Raw genomic sequence first — 19220 nt, forward strand, 5'->3', positions numbered from 1 at the left:
AACTTTACAGAGCTGAGACAGATCCCCTCCTCTTACTGATAAGCGATAATCATTAAAAAAAAAACACCCATAGAGAGGAAAAAAAGATAATATATTTACCTTTTCTCTGACTTCCATAATGCAGGGGTGACATCATCCAGCTGACGAGATCCCAGGAAATGCTGTGTACTTCAAATCTTGTAGGAAAAGATTGTGAGAAGATTAGAAGTAGTCTATAATCCCTAGATCTTGGTGGAAGGAGGATGATGTCACCATTGCCTAGGCACTGTGAGTAAAAGCCTGGGGAAAGGTGGGCATATACTCTAACTTTTTAAATGAAAATGTAGTCTAAAAGATAGGTGGGTGCATGTAGAATAAAAGTTGTCTGTTAACCAGATATACTGTAAATGTCAATGCTTCAGAGGGTTTAAATTGGACTTTTAGAAGCCATTAACTACTTCAATACTGGACACTTACACCCCCTTCCTGCCCAAGCCAATTTTCAGCGCTGTCCCTGTTTAAATGACAATTGCACGGTCATGCTACACTGTACCCAAACAGAATTTGTATCTTTTTGTTCCCACAAATAGAGCTTTCTTTTGGTGGTATTTGATCATCTCTGCAGTTTTTATTTGTTGCTAAACAAATAAAAAAAGACCTAAAATTTTGAAAAAAAAAAGTTTTTCTTTTGGTTCTGTTATAAAATTTTGTAAATAAGTAAGTTTTCGCCTTCATTGATGGGCACTGATAAGGCGGCACTGACAGGCACTGATAAGGTGGCACCATTGAGGTGGCATTGATGGGCACTGACGATGGGCACTGATAGGTGGCACTGATGGGCACTAGTAGGCGGCACTGATGGGTGGCACTGATATGCAGCACTGATGGACATTAATAGACGGCACTGATGGGCACTCATGGGTGGCACTGGTGGGCACTGATGGGCACTGATAGGCTGCACTGATGGGTACTTATGGGTGGCACTGTCAGGCGGCACTGCTGGGCACTGATATGCAGCACTGATAGATGGCATTGATAGGCATCACTGATGGCACTGGCAGGCACTGGGGATGGGCACTGGTTGGCAGCAGTGGCGTCACTAGGGTTGGTGTCACCCGGTGCCAAAAAAATTGGTGTCACCCCCCTCCACTAACTACAGACCCCACTCCATCAATATAGCCCCCCTCCCTCAGTACAGACCCCCTTCCATCAATATAGACCCCCCCACTAAGTACAGACTCCCCTCCATCAGTACAGACCCCCTCCATCAGTACAGACCCCCGCTCAGTGCAGACCCCCTTTCCTCAGTATAGACCCCCCACTAAGTACTGACCCCCTCCCTCAGTACAGACCTCCCATCAGTACAGAAACCCTCCCTCAGTACAGAGTCTGCAGACCCTCCTCCATCAGTATCAACCTCCCACCTCAGTGCAGACCGCCCCATCAGTACATACACCCCCCCCAGTGTTGGCCCCCATCAGTATAGAATCCCCCGTCAGTGCAGACTCCCCCATCAGTATAAAATCCCCCCCTCAGTGCAGAGCCCCCCATTAGTATAGAATCCCCCCTCAGTGCAGACCCCCCATTAGTATAGATTCCCCCCTCAGTGCAGAGCCCCCCATTTGTATAGAATCCCCCTCAGTGCAGAGCCCCCATTAGTATAGACATCCCCCTCAGTGCAGAGCCCCCCATTAGTATAGAATCCCCCTCAGTGCAGAGCCCCCCATTAGTATAGAATCCCCCTCAGTGCAGAGCCCCCCATTAGTATAGAATCCCCATCAGTGCAGCGCCCCCCATTAGTATAGAATCCCCCTCAGTGCAGAGCCCCCCATTAATATAGAATCCCCCTCAGTGCAGAGCCCCCATTAGTATAGAATCCCCCTCAGTGCAGAGCCCCCCATTTGTATAGAATCCCCCTCAGTGCAGGGCCCCCCATTTGTATAGAATCCCCCTCAGTGCAGAGCCCCCCATTTGTATAGAATCCCCCTCAGTGCAGAGCCCCCCATTAGTATAGAATCCCACAGTGCAGCGACCCCCATTAGTATAGAATCCCCCTCAGTGCAGCGCCCCCCATTAGTATAGAATCCCCCTCAGTGCAGCGCCCCCCATTAGTATAGAATCCCCCCCAGTGCAAAGCCCCCATTAGTTTAGAATCCCCCAGTGCAGCGCCCCCCATTAGTATAGAATCCCCCTCAGTGCAGAGCCCCCCATTAGTATAGAATCCCCCTCAGTGCAGAGCCCCCCATTAGTATAGAATCCCCCTCAGTGCAGAGCCCCCCATTAGTATAGAATCCCCCTCAGTGCAGAGCCCCCATTAGTATAGAATCCCCCTCAGTGCAGCGCCCCCCATTTGTATAGAATCCCCCTCAGTGCAGAGCCCCCCATTAGTATAGAATCCCCCCAGTGCAGAGCCCCCATTAGTATAGAATCCCCCAGTGCAGCGCCCCCCATTAGTATAGAATCCCCCTCAGTGCAGCGCCCCCCATTAGTATAGAATCCCCCTCAGTGCAGCGCCCCCCCCATTAGTATAGAATCCCCCTCAGTGCAGCACCCCCCATTAGTATAGAATCCCCCCCCCAGTGCAGAGCCCCCATTAGTATAGAATCCCCCTCAGTGCAGCGCCCCCCATTAGTATAGAATCCCCCTCAGTGCAGCGCCCCCCATTAGTATAGAATCCCCCTCAGTGCAGCGCCCCCCATTAGTATAGAATCCCCCTCAGTGCAGCACCCCCATTAGTATAGATCCCCCTCAGTGCAGCGCCCCCCATTAGTATAGAATCCCCCTCAGTGCAGAGCCCCCCATTAGTATAGAATCCCCCTCAGTGCAGTGCCCCCCATTAGTATAGAATCCCCCTCAGTGCAGAGCCCCCCATTAGTATAGAATCCCCCTCAGTGCAGCGCCCCCCATTAGTATAGAATCCCCCTCAGTGCAGAGCCCCCCATTAGTATAGAATCCCCCTCAGTGCAGAGCCCCCATTAGTATAGAATCCCCCTCAGTGCAGAGCCCCCCATTTGTATAGAATCCCCCTCAGTGCAGAGCCCCCCATTAGTATAGAATCCCCCCAGTGCAGCGCCCCCCATTAGTATAGAATCCCCCTGCACATGATGTCCACCCACATACTGTATGTAATGCATAAAGTTTACAGACCTCAGAACAGCGCGGACAGATGCACACAGCCGTGTGTGTCCCTCGGGCTCCTCCTCCTCCTGTGTGAAGTAAACAGAAAGGAGGGGGAGGCGGCTTCAGTCCGCTGTGCTGAGGGACACAGCACAAGCCGCAGCGGGCAGTGTAGCGGTGTGTGCCGCTACCTACGGGTGTCACCCCTCTGGTGGGTGTCACCCGGTGCGGCCCGCACCCCCCGCACCCACCTAACAACGCCACTGGTTGGAAGCTGCCTGGGCACTGATTGGCATTTCCTTGATGGTCTAGGGTGGCATACCTGGTGGTCCAGTGTGGTGGCAATCCCTGGTGGTCCTGGCGGCATCCTGGTATTCCTGGGTGGGCATCCGAAGGGGGGCTGCGCTGATAAACAATCAGCACAGACCCCCCCCTGTCAGGAGAGCAGCCGATCGGCTCTCCTCTACTCGCGTCTGTCAGAAGCGAGTGAGGAAAAGCCGATCAACGGCTCTTCCTGTTTACATCATGATCAGTCGTGACTGGACACGGCTGATCACGTGGTAAAGAGCCTCCTTTAGAGGCTCTTTACCGAGATCCGTGTAGCTGTGTGTCAGACTGACACACCACCGATCGACTCAATGCGCGCCCCCACGGGCATGCGCAGTCGTTCTGGAGGGCCGTCATGTGACATCCCGCCGGAACGAGAGCTGCATCGCCCCGCCCTGCCGTCATTTGACGGTGGGCAGGCAGCATGTGGTAATGAACAGCTATTACTGACAGCTATTTCATTAGGGTTGGAGACCACACTGGACTGACTCGATGAGTCACTGGTTGTGGATGAAGGGTGAGATGGGAGATTGGGAAGGCTTGGCTTCCACTGATTTGTGCCCAACTTGAAAAGAGATGATGGTTAGCCCTTTTTGGGCCTGAGCTGCTACCTCCGGGTACGGCCTTGGTGTTGTTTCCATGTGAAAACTTGGGAGAGTAGGTAGAAAGGAGCGCCTGAAGTCCAGTGAGTATGAGTTTGAAGGCGTTTATTGGAAACCGTAACAAATTTTATAAGCCAGCATGTTTCGGGGTACAAGGACTGCCCCTTTTTCGGGGCTGTTGCTGCATGCATATAAATGGAGAAAAATCTCAAACAGGGATGTCTGTTAAAGCAGTAGTAAACCGCTATTTTTTTAGGATCCTGCAAGGTGAAGCCATGATGTGTAGTGGCACGCTGTCACCGCCGAAGGCGCTTCAATCCTCACCCAGTCTTCCTTCCGGGTTCGTGGACTCCGGCTGTGTGAGTGGCCGAAGCCACAATGATGTCACTCCCGCCATTCACGGCACAGGACTCTGAAGGAAAAACATGGTATGCCATTCATTCAGTGCGCATGCTTTTTTATAGGTAAAAGTCATACATGAGAGTTTAATCCGACTTTAACAGAGATCAGATGGAAGGATGGCTTAATGATATTTTTTTTAACTACAGGTAAGCCTTATTATAGGCTTACCTGTAGGTAAAAGTTTAAAAAAAGTGTATACAACCGCTTTAATGCTGCCTTAGTTAGCTCAGCCGACACTCAGACATCCTTCCGTCTGATCTCTGTTAACAGACATACCTGTTTGAGATTCTTCTCCATTTATATGCATGCAGCAACAGCCCTAAAGTAGAGGGAGTCTTTGTTCCCCCAAAATGTGTTGGTTTGTTAAACTTGTTGCAATGTCCAGTAAACCCCTTCAAACTCACCTTCTAACTTGTACTCACTGGACTCCAGGCGCTCCTTTCTACCAACACTTCCTAATAGCCATTTCAGTCTTGCTATTACTTAAACCCTGCAAGTCTATACCGTTCCATCAGATGAGTGGAGAGCTACTGTTTGCAGACATAGATGATAATTCTGCAATACTTGAACAGCTAGACAATTTAAATGTAACCTAGCTAGTGCATTGACTAACTGTTCAGTTGAATTTCTTTATATATGGCTCCCATTTTCTGACCTTCTGTTTAAAATCTTAATTGGCTGGATGCCCCTATCCTTAATATCTTCTGAATTACTTACCTGGAATAAGCTTGTAGCTAATGAAATCAAAACCCCTGATCTGCATACTTGTTGTGGGTCAAAACAGTAAAAAAAAGTTTCAGCAATGGCAATCTTCTTATTTTTTATTTTCAGTCATAGCCACTGATTGGCTGGCTTCAACTGAATGTCACCCAATGATAGAGTCAAAAGTTATGACCTGCTGCTGCCGCTGTGAGCCTGAAGCTGCTGAGAGCTAAGTACTACACCATTCTTATTCGTGCAAATTATAAAAGAGTTAGGAGAACAACTAGGTTAGTTTTAGAACAGGATTTAGGTCACCTAAATGGGCTATGGGCCGAACATAAAGAAGTACATTTATCCTTAATTAAATCTCCTTATGATGCACACAACTTGCTTTGACTTGTCTGAGAAGAGTGATTATACTGTCGTGTCTGCCAATGCTTTGTCACTCTATTATGAACACAGAAATTAGCATATAAATAAATACAGACATAAAGATGATTTTCCTGAGTGAAAAGGGAAGCATGTCATTTTTACTAATTCTATTCAGAAATGGGTCATCAGGCATGACTCCCCATTACAGGTCAGGACTCAGAAGAACCCCTGTTCTACTTTTTCTCATTGCAAGTAGAAAACCACTTTATATTCAAATTTCTGCCTTACGCAGTAAGGATATCTAAGGCATTGAACCTGTGCTTATCTAAATGACACACTTACTACCTTCTTAAATTATCCTTTTTTTTAAAACACTGATTGTGACATCAATAGGTTCAAGGATCACAACAGAATTCCAAGACGTCACACAGTAAAGTGTCTGAAAAAATGGTGCTCGGTTTGCTCATAATAACTTAGGCCCTATGTCCATTTTGGCTGCAGTAACTGAACCAAATCCCACAAAAAAAGTAGAAGAAAATGTTTATAAACCTTAGCATTAGTGGGTATATTATGTGCTGCACTCCTACTACCTTCATATCCAGTCTGATAGACTCATATCTAAGGAAAGGAAACTCATGACCCATCCAATTGGCCCCTCTATTTTCTTTATTAATAGTTCTGTCTGTGCATATCCTTGTGTGCAAAACAGACCTGGTTAAAGAAGAACCGAAAGTCGGGATATGGCACTAAAATACCAAATGCAGACAAAGAACTCTTTCTGTGCTCTTTCTGTGCTTTCATTGCCATAGCAGAGCAGTTAGTATGCAGTCAAAGTCCTGACAGTTTTGAAAATGTTGTGATTGGGCCCACTTCCCTAAACCCCTCTGACTTACAGCAGGGCTGAAATGATGCAGAACAGAGAAATTGCATCATTATAGCTGACCCTTTTGTTTCCTGATTAAGACTTGCTCAGCAATGACAGAGTTGCCAACAATTATATAACATATAACAAGGGGGAACCTAGGACTAAATTCCTAGCATGTGTAGATTGCAGTTGGAAGTACACAGACACCAAGGAGTAAATTCCTTTTAACAGAAGTTACTGCAATCCTTTTAAAATTCTAGTGGCCATTTAGAAAACTAGCGTTTGCACTTTTGAACTCCAGTTAAATACACCGTTAAATACTTAAATACATTATCTCAGAAAAGTGAGTACACCCCTCACATTTTTGTAAATATTTTATTATATCTTTTCATGTGACAACACTGAAGAAATGACACTTTGTTACAATGTAAAGTAGTGAGTGTACAGCTTGTATAACAGTGTAAATTTGCTGTCCCCTCAAAATAACTCAATACACAGCCATTAATGTCTAAACTGCTGGCAACAAAAGTGAGTACACCCCTAAGTGAAAATGTCCAAATCCGCAAAAAAGTTTTATCCCTATTGTGGGGTCACCAGTATGGTATTTGTAAATTGAAATCATATCCCCTCTCAAGCGTCTCTTCTCCAGAAAGAATAAGTTCAGTACTTGCAACCTTTCCTCATAACTAACATCCTCCAGACCCCTTATTAGCTTTGTTGCCCTTCTTTGTACTCGCTCCATTTCCAGTACATCCTTCCTGAGGACTGGTGCCCAGAACTGGACAGCATACTCCAGGTGAGGCTGGACCAGAGTCTTGTAGAGTGGGAGAATTATTGCTTTATCCCTGGAGTTAATCCCCTGCATGCCAATATTCTGTTTGCTTTGTTAGCAGCAGCTTCATATTGCATGCCAATGCTGAGCCTATCATCTACTGGGACCCCCAGGTCCTTTTCCATCCTAGATTCCCCCAGAGGTTCTCTCCTCAGTGTATAGATTGCGGTCATATTTTGGCCACCCAAATGCATTATTTTCCATTTTTCTACATTAAACCTCATTTGCCATGTAGTTGCCCACCCCATTAATTTGTTAATGCGGAGAAGTTATTGCTCTGCTTAGCTTAGTATCGTCCACAAATACAGAGATTGAACTGTTTACCCCATCCTCAAGGTCGTTTATGAACAAATTAAAAATTAAATAGGATTGGTCCCAGCACAGAACCTGTGGGACCCCACCCCTTACCATTCCGAGTACTCCCCATTTATCACCACCCTCTGAACTCACCCATGTAGCCAGTTTTCAATCCATGTACTCACCCTATGGTCCAAAGACATGGCAAAGAACTCTCTGAGGATCTGAAAAAAATAATTGTTACTCTACATAAAGATGGCCTAGGCTATACGAAGATTGCCAAGACCCTGAAACTGAGCTGTAGCAGGATGGCCAAGACCATACAATAGTTTAACAGGACAGGTTCCACTCATATGAGCATTGCCAGCATTGCTGAAGACAAGGACATGGATTACTGGAAGTATGTCCTGTGGTCTGATGAGACCAAGATAAATTTATTTGGTTCAGATGGTTCAGATGGTGTCAAGTGTTTGTGGCGGTAACCAGGTGAGGAGTACAAAGACAAGTGTGTCTTGCCTACAGTCAAGCATGGTAGTGGGAGTGCCATGTCTGGGGCTGCATGAGTGCTGCCAGCACTGGGGAGCTACAGTTCTTTGGGGAACCATGAATGCCAATATGTACTGTGACATACTGAAGCAGAGCATAATCCCCTCCCTTCGGAGACTGGGCCGCAGGGCAGTATTCCAACATGATAACAACCCCAAACACACCTTCAAGACGACCACTGTGTTGCTAAAGAAGCTGAGGGTAAAGGTGATGGAGTGGCCAAGCATGTCTTCAGACCTATTGTAAACCCTATTGAGCATCTGTGGGACATCCTCAAACAGAAGGCGGAGGAGCGCAAGGTCTCTAACATCCACCAGCTCCGTGATGTCGTCATGGAGGAGTGGAATAGGACAGTGGCAACCTGTGAAGCTCTGGTGAACTCCATGCCCAAAAGGGTTATGGCAGGAATATTACCCTACTACTCCATGGTTTACCCAGGGATATAACCTTGTTACTCCATGGTTTACCCAGGAAAATTATCCTGCTAATCAATGGTTTATCCAGGAATATTACCCTGCAACATCATGGTTTACCCAGGAATATTACCTTGTTACTCCATGGTTTACCCAGAAATATTACCCTGCTACTTCATGGTTTACCCAGGAATATTACCTTGCAACATCATGGTTTACCCAGGAATATTACCTTGTTACTCCATGGTTTACCCAGAAATATTACCCTGCTACTTCATGGTTTACCCAGGAATATTACCCTGTTACTCCATGGTTTAGCCAGGAATATTACACTGGTACTTCATGGTTTAGCCAGGAATATTACCCTGCTACTTCATGGTTTAACTAGGAATATTACACCGCTAATCCGTGTTTTACCCAAAGAATATTACCATGCTACTATATGGTTTAGTGTCACTGCTTCCTGAGTCACCTCTCTGCTCACTGGACATTCACAATATAGCTCCTTCATTGGTCAGTGAGTAGGGTGGAGGCAGAAGGTGACAAAGGTCTGCGATGCTCAGCCAAGAAAGAGAGGTGTCAAAAACCTGGCTCAGTATGAATGTCTAAATCCCATGTATGGATGAAAGAATTACCTATCACTATATCTGGTCTCCCACAATACACAGAACATGGAAATGCAATAGTTTTAGTAAATATAAACTGCTAAATACCTTTTCCTATCAGCAGTTAGAGCAGTCTTGTGACTTCTATCAGTGTTTTCCTTATCCCCTGATTGTGCTATGAGGCTGCAGGACCCCTGACACTCTGTCTGGACAGTGCTGATTGGCCCTGTGCTGATCGCATGCACTCTCCCAAGAAAAACAAAACAACCTCTCTAGCAATACTATCAGGAGATGGTTTAGGGATTGTGGAAGGGGAGGATCAGAGAAGACAGGATCAAACAGACTTTTTACACTATGCGTAGGATTAACCCCTTAGGTTCCACAGTGAGTATAACAGCATGCTTTACTGCATATACAGACTGATTTTAGTGTTGTAGGTTTAGTAACACTTTAAATTCTGTTACTGCTCATTTTACTAATACTACTGCCTATAATTGAGGTCAGCAGGTTCAGCAAATTCCTATACACTCACAGTATCTAAATGAACCCAATTGTCACATTACAAAATCAAGCCTGCTAAAAATGTAACATGCGATAACGAAGACAGGAAACAGTAAAAAACCTTATTATGTTACTTCGACAATGTATGAATTTATTTATGTTTAGATTTTATTTTTGAACATTTGTGAACACTTTTTTTTTCAAACAGAATAATTTGAATAAAGCAATGGTTTAATGGCCGTACTGAACATTTACAATGTATTCTAACATTATTATTACTACATATAATTAATATTGTAAATCTTACCAGTGAATGATAACTATTATTATTCGGCAAGCACATTTAATCTCAATTGCTTTGTTTCTGATTTATATCAGAAACATACATTGGGGGATGACTCAGTTGAGTGAACCATTAACGTGTCAGATTAATAATTAACATTATAATTATAAAGTACCTAATTAATTTATAAGCAGTAGTAATCTCCCGTAAATTATATGGTTATTATGAAAAGTAGTGATGTCATCTATTATAATATTACAATTGTGACAGCACTACAGAAGCCCTATTTAATAAAGTGGTGAACAGGCTGTGCTAATTTGGATAATGTTTTTTTATTGATATTTACAATCACAATAAACTGCAATGTCCTATAACAAAAATATTATAATCAGCAAAATATGTCAAACCAATAAATGTGAGTATGCAACTTGAATTTGAAGAAAAATTTGAGGAAAAAAAACCCAGATACAATATGAAATAAAAGTAATGTGCTGTATAAACGAAATATTACAAAAAAAGAATAGAAAATACATTAGAAATAAAAGTAAACAGGGTATTAAGTTAAATACCGGTACATTCTATACTTAGAGAACTATGAAGATTGTCATTGCTGATCTCATGTTCTGAAAGTGGTAGTTGCCTGGCTCTTTTTTTGTATATCACTTGCTGCATACTTTTCTTTGGTACGGTAACAGGTAAAATACAAACACTAGTAACTAGCATTTTCAGAAGGAGGTTAGCAATGACAGCTTCTGTAGAAAAATTTCATCATGAAATTATGGGACTTTTTAGGTGAAAGAATGATTTCAGGAATGGACAGCACACAAAATATAAAATCACCATTTATCATGTATGAAGGTTAAATACACATAAAAGATAACTACTGCATCATAGACAGCATACCTGATATCAGACACCATTACACATCCAAAACCCTCTCCTAAGTATGTAACAAATTAAAGCCTTCTAGAAATTAAGAAATTAAGATTAATCTTTAAGACACTTCTTTTATCCCAAAGTGAATTCTCAACGCGTTTCACGAAAAGTACTTCATCAGGAGAAATTCTGGTGTGTTGATACATATGGAAAGGACATCGGCATGCCAGTAAGGGAGAAACCCACAGTGGAGGACAAATGCTCAGGGGCCCACATAGCACTCCCACCTGGAGAGGCAATGCATTAGGGAAGGGAGCCCAGACCAAGTGCCACAGAGATATGTATTCCATGGTAGGAGGAGTCCCTAGAGTGAGAAACACAACCAGTCAAAACAACAGAGAGAGAAAGTCAGCCATGAAACATCCAAGCTCTTATAACACAATGGAGGACTTAAGGCATACACGTGGCATTAATACAAAGAAGAAGGAAACCTGCGCTGAAGAGCAATTAAAAGTACTAGACTGCAGCTGCAACAAAAAAAAGCAATAGCTTTGAAAACGTCATTTATGACGAAACATGCAGGGCGTGGCCACGCACTGTACGCCATCAAGCTGTTCGCACCATGTTTGTACGGGTGTTCGCTTTTTATATGCCGGCTTTTATAACCATTTCTAATCACTGTAAAAAATATTTTTAACTTTACTACACCATTGGAGCCCCTTTTTTGCTTCCTTTTTACCTACGACCTTCGGGTCAGTGGGTGTCCCCCTCCAGGCAGACGGGTTGGATTCGTCCTTGCTGGAACGCTTCATTCATCAGCCGATTCGGACGCCACCATCCTGCTGTCCCCGCAGAGGGCTGTATCTGCATGCGCACAAGACCTCGCTATCAGGGAGGTCCACCACTCCTGGTAAGGGTCCATCCTTAGTGTCCTCCGGACTCACTGTCTGCTTGGATATATCTCCACATCATCTTTTCTTTCTCCACCTATACTGGCTGTCTTCAATGAAATGTGACTTTTCCCTCATGGGACTGATGCACCTCTACTGAGCTGTTTGTGAATGGACTTTACTCACCATTATATTTTTATTTATGATCTTTGATTTTGTATACACATTAATTTATTTTATTCACAAGTTTTATTATGCAATGAGCACTCAATTTATTCACTTTATTGATTTTTCAGTACTTCTTTCATTTAAGGTACCTGATTTATTAATCATCCATTATTTATATTTATATATTCATTTATGCAAGTAAGATATGAATTTTGAGATGTGACTATTTCGATTGTATGCACATTTATTTTATTTGATACACGTGGCATTGTGACTCTGTCCACCTAGAGTATTGATCCCTATTCTATGACAGCTTCTGTGGCACAGTTTTCCTTAACATGAACCCCATTTACTACGTAAACATAGGCTAATTCTATTGATGGCTGGTCTTGTGCTTGCTGAATTCCGGAAAACTCTTATTTTTTATTCAGCCTGCACAGTACTGTAAGCACTGAACATCTGGCAGCGAGACATTCTCCTACTCCAGCCTTTTACAGTCGATTGAGGAATCTACATGTCTGTAGGCACCACCTGATCCTGCCTGAACTATCACATAGGGAGTGGGTGTCAGTCAGTTGGATTGAAGATGTTGCTATTGCTTCCTCCCATGAAAGAATGGGCCAAGAAAATCTGATTCTACTTAGGCACAGGCATCCATGGTTGACCAATGTGTATTTGCATTGCACTCCAATCCTTTTTTAAAAAGAGCATTTGGTAGTTGGATCTTGCATGATCTAGCGACCAAATGTACTATTATTATTTATTACAGGTATTTTTATAGCACAGATGATTTCTGACGTGTTTTACTGTACATTCACATCAGTCCCCACCCTCATAAAGTTTACATATGTACATACACACACATGGGCCAATTTGTAAAGGAGTCAATACCAGCATGTCTTTGGAGTGAAGAAGAACAATAGAGTACCAGAAGGAAACCCTCACAAAGCACATGGAGACTATTCAAACTCCATGCAGATAGTGTTATAAATAATATTCAAACCAGGGCCGCAAAGCAGAAGTACTAACCACTAAGCTACTGTGCTGCCCACAGATAATGACTGTAGGTAGCTTTAGTGCTTATTCCTATTTACAGTGTTTTTGTCATTCTGACAATAAGATGCATACTTAGAAATACAATGATCACCACACCAGGCCAGTGCTCCCAGTGCAGCTAGCAAGCATGATCCTTCAGTAATTAACCCTGCTATTCTGCACACATTCAGATAATGAGTGGCTGACCAGCACTTAGCAAATACCTTGCATACTTGCTGAAATAGTATGTGAATCAATAATGATATGTGAAGTATTTCTGAAATTCCACGTTAAACTCTGTGCATGTGCGTGGCTGAAGATTGATAAACGTAAAACCGTCTGCAGTAAACACAGCTCAGTCATGAGATTAGACCAATCAACATGCACAGACAGATGAGAGCAGCCAAACAGCGCTTATCTACTGTGGAAATTGCATGTATGCTATACTCTGTACCATGCAACTTCTAGAAACTTCACATTTACATGTTATCTCTCTATTATACTATTCATAATAGAACAAATTCAGCAAAGTGAAGGCAAGCAAGTAGTGTGAGAGACATTTTGTTCTTCTTTTAAGTCTAAATCTAGGTTGTAGAAATGTGTTTTGGAAAGCAGCATGGGGCAGCAGAACTTCCAGACACACCACTGTGTCATGCAGAAAGGCAACAAAGGAAATTTGAATATGATTTGTATTGTGCGAGACAGCAGAGAGAAACCAGGGAGCATTTATTTCATTTCATCCTGACCTCCGATCAGCGTGCTGGAAGAACTGGGAGGTGCGAGGATGGAGAAGAGTTTGTGGGATGCCCTTGATCCATGAATAGACGTTTTAGGCATATCTAAGCACATACTGGAGACACTTTAACCATTTTATAGCTAAACATTCCCCGTTGTAGCAACTACACCATTTTCAAGACGTCAAAAGTCACCTTTATTAAAACGATTGGCACTACATGGACAGCATAGTAGCTAAGTGGTTTGCACTGCGGTCTGATGCACTAGTGTACTAAGTCCTTATGTGTCACACTGACATTTCACATTTTAGTGATGGCTGAAGAACGTTATCACTTTCATCAGCAATGCTAACGTCTTCCCGATGTAGCCACTAACTCGGACCCCTCCCCAACATGGAGTTTCACTCCTTCTGCTGCAATTCCTATTATAGTAAAGAGGCCCTTTCACCAGATTATATTACATTATATATATATATATATATATATATATATATATATATATATATATAAAAGATTATATGTGCATTTAATATATTGTATGCATGTCACTTGTCTGTAATCTCCTCCCTTGTGTAAACTTCCAAAAACACAGAGACTGCTGCTAAATACCGACGTCTTGGATGTGATGTCAGCAGCCCTATCAGGCTTAGAGCTATCATACAAGTGACATTATTTAGAATTCCACTTCCCTCCTACCCTGATTGCTACATAAAAACAATTATATAGGGAGGGGCAGAGGACCTGAACCAGCACAGACAGTAATTAGGCAATCCCTGATGAAGAGAGGGCTATGGTGTGCATAGAAGGGGGGTAATGTGCTAAATTTTTCGAGGGCACATTGTAAGAAAGAAAAAAATAAATAAATAAATATATATATATATATATATATATATATATATATATATATAGATATATATAGATACACGTAAAGAGGAGACTTTGTAAAAAGCTTGTAAAAGACTTTTCAAAAAGTCTTTTCTGTGCTTTTACTTGCAGTTTTTGTAAACTGGTGACCGGGTTTCTTTAAACAGATGAATAATCCTGCATATCTGAAACCAACTCAGTATGGCTGCAACAGGTAGGTAAAAATCAGATCTGAAATGCAGATATCTTGCAACTGTAACCCCCAAGGGATAACGCAAGCCAGTGGGTGATTTAACTTTGCTTCTACTAAAACATAGATATAAGGTTTGGAAGAAACTATATTAAAAGGCATAGCACTGTCACCTTGACAGTTAACTGAAGGTCCATTTCTTTTTTATTGAAAGTATTTCCCTGTGGCGAGAAATGTTACTCACACCTTTGTTATTTTATTTACTCATCATAAGCACAAAACCAAATTTTCAGGAATGAGTCCTCTTTCCCAATGCTTGTCACTTCTGACAGCTCCAACCTGCTTGATTAATGCCTTGTGGGAACCCCTATATTGGCTGCCTGCTAGTGATCTTGTTTTGCACAGGAATGCCTGGGCTGGTATGCTGAACCAATTCACCACCCAGGTGGCTATATTTGGGCTAAATGAGCTGTGAAAGGATTTTATCTCCACCCGTCAGTGCTTCCCTTCATGGAGTCCCACGGTGTGCAGCCGTCTCCCTGCCTTGATTTGTCACATGCCGTCAATACAAAGTAAATTATTGCCTTTCTCACTTGTCAATGAGCTTATCTTCACCTCGGCTAGCCTAATGATTGGAAGCTCAGAGGGAACATTTCCGCCTTGGTGGAAGTCATTATGGCTGGATACATTACTCTGTTATGTGTGCCCCGGCCAGTTTAAGCATGTAGGGTGAGCAGATTAATTGGATCTTTGTGACAATGATAATAGCATTACACTTGAATGCGGCAGAAGCTCATTTTAGATACTGAACAGAGAGCATGTTCTGATGATTATTTGCTCGCTTCCCTATCGCTTTCAAGGTTGCGGTTTATCTCTGCCGAGGAAGCCGGTCAAAAAGGCATCAACTAGCCTCCCTGTCCTGTGATAAAGCTGAACGTGCAACCATAAAAACAAAAAGGGCCCCAACTGGTCAGCTTGTTGTGGAGCAAATAACGAGGACAACAAGCCCACGTTTACAGCCTCTCTGCTTGTTTTCTTTATCCTCTGTACATATTTACAACAATTTGTTTCCCAGCATTGCTCTAGTGATGGCAGTCATTTGTAAATAAGGTTCCTCTGGGCTGCATAAATGCGTCTGACTTACAGCCGCCATGTATTGTACATTGCTGAACTGAGAATTTGCAGAGTAAAGTTGGCATGCATTTGCAGCGCAGCATATATCCGCTTATTTCAACAGCTGAATGAAAGTTCCAGTATTTGGCAGCATACTACACAAAATAGACACAACCGTTCACATTGCTCCCTGTCTCTAAAGGAGTTTACAATCTAATGTTCATAAAAACATAGCTCCAGGCTGTCCTTTTAGGGACCTAATCCCTCTGTCCCAGTTTTATGTTTTTAGTTTGATGTATAGACCTGCAAATCATCGTCTTTTTATTGTTTTTCTATTAAATCAATATTTCTTGGTAATCTTGCCAGTTATTGCTGTGAAAACAGCACGTCCTTTTCACGCTGACAACACTAGCTTAATTGTCTCCAATACAGCAGAGTGTTGTCACCCTTCTCAGCACTCCTGAAGGTGGACTACAGATGTAAGTGCCAACGCACACTCCATCAGCATGCATACCTGTCGTCACTGTTGAAAAGGCTGCCTGTCAGTCACAAACTGCCCCCTACCACAACCACCACAGCCACAGCCACAGCCCTTGCTTCTTTGATAAATAAAATAGGAGCAGTCAGGTAACCACCAAAAAAAACCAAAAAACATTCAAATAGGCATTTTTTACATATTTGTTGTCCTCTAACTTTGCAACTTTACAACACTGTGTATGGCAGGGTAAAATATAAAACAATGTAATATATATCACAATGTGCATACTTCCCCATGCTTTATACCTTTAAGGACCATGCAAGTACAGAAAAACTATTGTTTACCTGCCAGAAATGCACTTAGTTCCTGAGTCCACTTGTGGGCTGAACACACAGCATTTTTGTGAACCGAGTAATGTCAGCCCTGCCAGTTGCCTTTTGCTAAACTGCTTAAACCAGGGGTGCCCAACCACTGGCCTGCGAGCCACATGTGGCCCGCGGCACCCTCTGATGTGGCCCGCCACCTCCTGCTTTGGTATGGCAGGTCAGCAAGTCCAGATTGCGGGTTCCTGACCCGCCATTCCTGAGCATCAGTGTGAAGAACAGAGACAGCACTAGAGGAAGCAGAGCCAATGCTTCCTGTATAGCGCTGGCTCCTGTCACAGGCGGAGTGATATCAAATGTACTCCGCCTATGATAGGAGCGATACAGGAAGCTTCGGCTCTGCTCTCTACTGCATCTGCATGCTTGCTCTAAGCGCCAGCTCCTGTCACATTGATGCTCGGGGATGGGGGGGTCGGGAACTCGTGATCTGGAGCAGCAGCCACCAGCAATACTCACCAGGGATACCCACAAGTAGTGCCAGCCAGCAGTACCCATTAGGGATACTGCCAGTAGTACCCATCAGCAGAACCCACCGGCAGTACCCACCAGCAGTAGCAGCCAGCACAACCAGCGGGCAGTACCTGCCAGTAGTACCCACCAGTAGTACCCATCAGCAGAACCCACCGGCAGTACCCACCAGCAGTAGCAGCCAGCACAACCAGCGGGCAGTACCTGCCAGTAGTACCCACCAGTAGTACCCATCAGCAGTACCAGTCAGCAGTACCAGCCAGCAGTAGCATCAGTGTGAAAGCAGCCTTGGGCCCCTTTCACACTATCGGTCCGATCAGGTCCGCCTGTCTATTTTTCATGCGGACCCAAACAGACTCTCCATTCACCTCTATAGAGCAGCAGATGTAAATGGACTTGTGTCCATTTACACCTGCCTATTTTCAATCCGATCCTCTTAAAAAAAACAGAAGGGGATCTGTCCCCTTCTGTCTGGGCGGATAGGACTGGAGGGCCCATAGAGTAGAGTGGGCTGTGTCCATATCTGCTCTGCATATGCAGAGTGGACACAGGTACCTGTCATCCGCCCGCTATGATCATTGTGGCCCGCGGCCAGTTACCAAGTCGCTAAAGTGGTCCTCGCTCTTCAAAAGGTTGGGCACCCCAGTTTAAACTATCCCCCTATGCTATTCTCTACAACATATATATATATATATATATTAATTATTCAGTAGTTCCAGGAAAAGTCTATGAGAGCTAATTATACTCCTTTGGATAACACAGGAGGTATGCACAAGAAATAGTACAGCTTTGGACTTCTGACATGATCAATGAGTACTATTTGCACTTATAGTAAATCTAACAGAGCAAAATGTAGGAAACAGGGGTTTACATATCTTTTAACCTCCCTAGCTTTACTCGTTACCTAATCCTGAAGTTTACCCTTACCATAGCTCTTCAATACTTATACTTAATCCTTAAAACAAAGTTCACCACTTAAAGTGATTGTAAAGTTTAATGATTTTGCACAGAGCAGCCCTGATCCTCCTCTTCTCAGGTCCCTCTTTGGTATTCCTGGCCCATTCCTCCTGTTGAGTGCCCCCACAGCGAGCAGCTTGCTATTGGGGTACACCCCAGCCAAGCCACGGTCCAGTCACGCCCCCTTTCTCTCCTCATTGGCTGGCTGACTGTGATTGACATCAGTGGGAGCCAATGGCGCCAAGCTGCTGTCTCAGCTAATGAGGCGGGGAGTCCCAGGCAGTTGAGACACTCCTGCAGCATCGCTGGATCTAGATGGGGCTCAGGTAAGTATTAAGGGTAATACTTAAAGGCACTTGCACACAGAAGGCTTTTTATTTTAATGCATAGAATGCATTAAGTTAAAAAACCTTCTGCCTTTACAACCACTTTAAATCTAAAACCTAGCCTTAACCCCTCACATACAGAGATGTATTTATACTGGGAGTTTGGTTTATGCTTGTTATGCATGTCCTCAAGTCAGCAAATATGTACTTAAAGGTCTTACTGTTGTTTTATTGCAGTCTTGACCTTATGTTTATATTAATGATTCCTGTGTTATGATGATACGGCATTATGCACCTCTTCTGTACATACAAAATACAGGCATATTTTACTGCCAAAAGAATGGTCTCATTCATTATGCAGATTTGCCAGTATAATTCACCTGTACCTTCTTACAAACAGAACATTTGCTCCTTTTCACCCAGTTTGTGGATGTTCTTATCTTTAGTGCAAAATCTTTGACTCAGCTAAGAATCAGCATGAATTTATAATGCTCTCACTATTAAATGTATTGGCAATAACCAATGTGGTTAGCACTTCTGCTTAGCAGCACTAGGGTCGCCAGTTCCTGTCTGGAGTTAGCATGTTCTCCCTGTGCCTGTGTGGGTTTCCTCCAGGTACTCCGGTTTCCTTCAACACTCCAAAGACATGCTGGCAGGTTAATTGACTCCTGTCTAAATTGTCCCTAGTATGTGTATGTTAGGGACCTTAGATTGCAAGCTCCTTGAGGGCAGGGACTGATGCAAATGTATAATATATATGTAAAGCGCTACGTAAATTGATGGCACTATATAAGTACTGTAATAAAAAATAACTACTTTAACTATTTTCAAATGGTAAAGCATTGCTTTTTATCAATGCTCTACCACTGACTTCTATGGAGAAATACGGTGCTTG

The 19220-nt window shown here is 43.4% G+C and overlaps 1 protein-coding gene across 4 annotated transcripts in view; it reads right to left on the reverse strand.

Moving 5' to 3' along the window:
- The window catches only part of KIAA0825 (KIAA0825 ortholog), a 784945-nt gene that overhangs the window by 38057 nt on the left and 727668 nt on the right, over window positions 1-19220 (reverse strand). Inside the window, exon 20 of one of the 4 annotated variants that reach the window (XM_073624513.1) lies at window positions 100-176. The exons of the other annotated variants lie outside the window; for them this stretch is intronic. Coding sequence (XP_073480614.1) covers window positions 100-176 — 77 coding nt within the window. The remainder of the gene's footprint in view (window positions 1-99; window positions 177-19220) is intronic. 4 annotated transcript variants of the gene reach the window in all.

Source organism: Aquarana catesbeiana, linkage group LG01 (genome assembly GCF_042186555.1).
Source record: "Aquarana catesbeiana isolate 2022-GZ linkage group LG01, ASM4218655v1, whole genome shotgun sequence".
In the NCBI taxonomy this organism is placed as follows: domain Eukaryota; kingdom Metazoa; phylum Chordata; class Amphibia; order Anura; family Ranidae; genus Aquarana; species Aquarana catesbeiana.